Source organism: Procambarus clarkii, unplaced genomic scaffold (assembly GCF_040958095.1).
Source record: "Procambarus clarkii isolate CNS0578487 unplaced genomic scaffold, FALCON_Pclarkii_2.0 HiC_scaffold_103, whole genome shotgun sequence".
NCBI classification, from domain to species: Eukaryota; Metazoa; Arthropoda; class Malacostraca; order Decapoda; family Cambaridae; genus Procambarus; species Procambarus clarkii.
The window spans coordinates 2,307,942-2,309,837 of NW_027189136.1; the positions used below are offsets into that span (position 1 = coordinate 2,307,942).

Below are 1,896 nucleotides of genomic sequence, written 5' to 3' on the forward strand. Positions count from 1 at the left end.
CCTTCAGGTACTCCTAAAATAGCCAACATAGAGATAGTACTTAAGGACACAGAGCTCTATAGCACAGCAGAGCTCATCTCTAAAACACTTCCAATAGAACCCCCCTCTCCAGCAACCCCCCCCCCCCCAATTGTTTTGCCAACCCTGGCCAAATATGAGGCAGTGATAGTTTACATGTAACTTGTCAGAGGGACTGCCAAACACCCAACTTCTTTACTCCCTCCATCCCCTACAATGGAAAGGTGGTGTTTCTGGCTAACTTCACATAATTTGTAACTAATATAATCCTATTAAAGAGGGCTCAAAACAACATCAATTGAGGAAATAAGTTTGGCAAATCTGATTAATTTCATTGTAATCAAAACGAAGGGTTCATTAAATTCTGTGTATAGAGTGCCATTACAGTACGTAATATCTGCTCTTAAACATAACATTTTGAATGCTACCATTAGAATAGACGTTACAATACAATCTGAATCAAATTTGGCAGTCATCTTTATAACTTTTAACAAGTATTTTTACACAAAATCAACACTTCTTTCATGCCTTATATACTCTCAAATAAATTATGTGACTAGAGTTTAAATAAATATATTTCTGGACACTGATCACTAATATAGTTTCAGTTTTACTAATTTTTTTGTTTGTATTTTCTTTAAAATTCTTTTGAATGCTTAAAACTGATGTGGATTTTCTCTTTCATGAATTCTCATATGTTTTACAAGATGATCTTTACGTGAGAAGTTTCTTATACACTCTGTACACTGATATGGCTTTTCTCCAGTATGAATTCTCATGTGTGATATTAGATGACCTTTTTGTGTAAAGTCTTTTATGCACTCCGGACACTGATATGGTTTTTCTCCTGTATGAACTCTCATATGACTTGCTAACTCATATTTCAATGTGAAGCTTTTCAGACACTCTGAGCAGTGATATGGTTTTTCTCCTGTATGAGTTTTCATGTGTTTTACTAGAGTTGAACTATCTGAAAAATCTTTCTGACATTCCGAGCACTGAAATGGTTTTTCTCCCGCATGAACTTTCATGTGGCTTGCAAGATGAGATTTTTGTGAAAAGCATTTTAGACACTCTGAGCACTGATATGGTTTCTCTCCTGAATGAACCCTCATATGACTTGCAAGATTGGATTTTTGTATAAATTTTTTTGGACACACTAAACATTGATATGGTTTATCTCCAGTATGAGTTCGCATATGTTTTAATAGATCTGATTTACCTGGATAGTCTTTCAAACACTCTGTGCACTGATATGGCTTCTCTCCTGTATGAAGTCTCATCATATGACTAGCTAGATGAGATTTTTGTGAAAAACCTTTTACACACATTGAACATTGATATGGTTTCTCTCCAGTATGAACTTTCATATGATTTGCTAAATGAGATCTTTGCGAAAAGCCTTTTAAGCATTCTGTACAATGATAAGGCTTCTCTCCTGTATGCACTCTCATATGATTTGTTAGATGAGATTTTCGTGAAAAGTCTTTTAGACACACTAAACATTTATAAAATTTCTCACCTGTATGAATTTTCATATGGGTTACTAAATAAGATTTTTGGGAAAAGTCTTTAAGACACACTAAACAATGATGTAATTTCTCTTTTGCATGAACTTTCAAATGAATTGCTAGATCATCTGCATGTGAAAAACATTGTAAACACTCAATACATTGATGTTTTTCTTCTGCATGAACTCTCAAATGGGTTACTAGATCATTTTCATGTGAAAAACCTTTTACACACTCTAAACATTGATACTGTTTCTTAACAGAATGATCCTGGAGATGGGTTGCTAGTTCATTATTTTGCAAAAAACATTTTACACCGTCTAAACACTGATATTGTTTTCTTTTCTGTATTAATTATCAAATGGGC

General features: G+C 33.9%; 1 protein-coding gene across 1 annotated transcript; it reads right to left on the reverse strand.

The window, feature by feature from the left end:
* Positions 1–458: 458 nt before the first annotated feature.
* On the reverse strand, positions 459–1,694 carry LOC138360252 (gastrula zinc finger protein XlCGF57.1-like). Its single transcript, XM_069320181.1, has one exon. It carries the CDS (start codon positions 1,554–1,556, stop codon positions 675–677), a length of 882 nt encoding a protein of 293 aa, XP_069176282.1. The 5' UTR covers positions 1,557–1,694; the 3' UTR covers positions 459–674.
* Positions 1,695–1,896: the final 202 nt, after the last annotated feature.

Bases quoted from the DNA above. Each gene is read 5' to 3' on its own strand.
- LOC138360252 (XM_069320181.1), bottom strand. From the start codon at position 1,556: ATGAAAATTCATACAGGTGAGAAATTTTATAAATGTTTAGTGTGTCTA.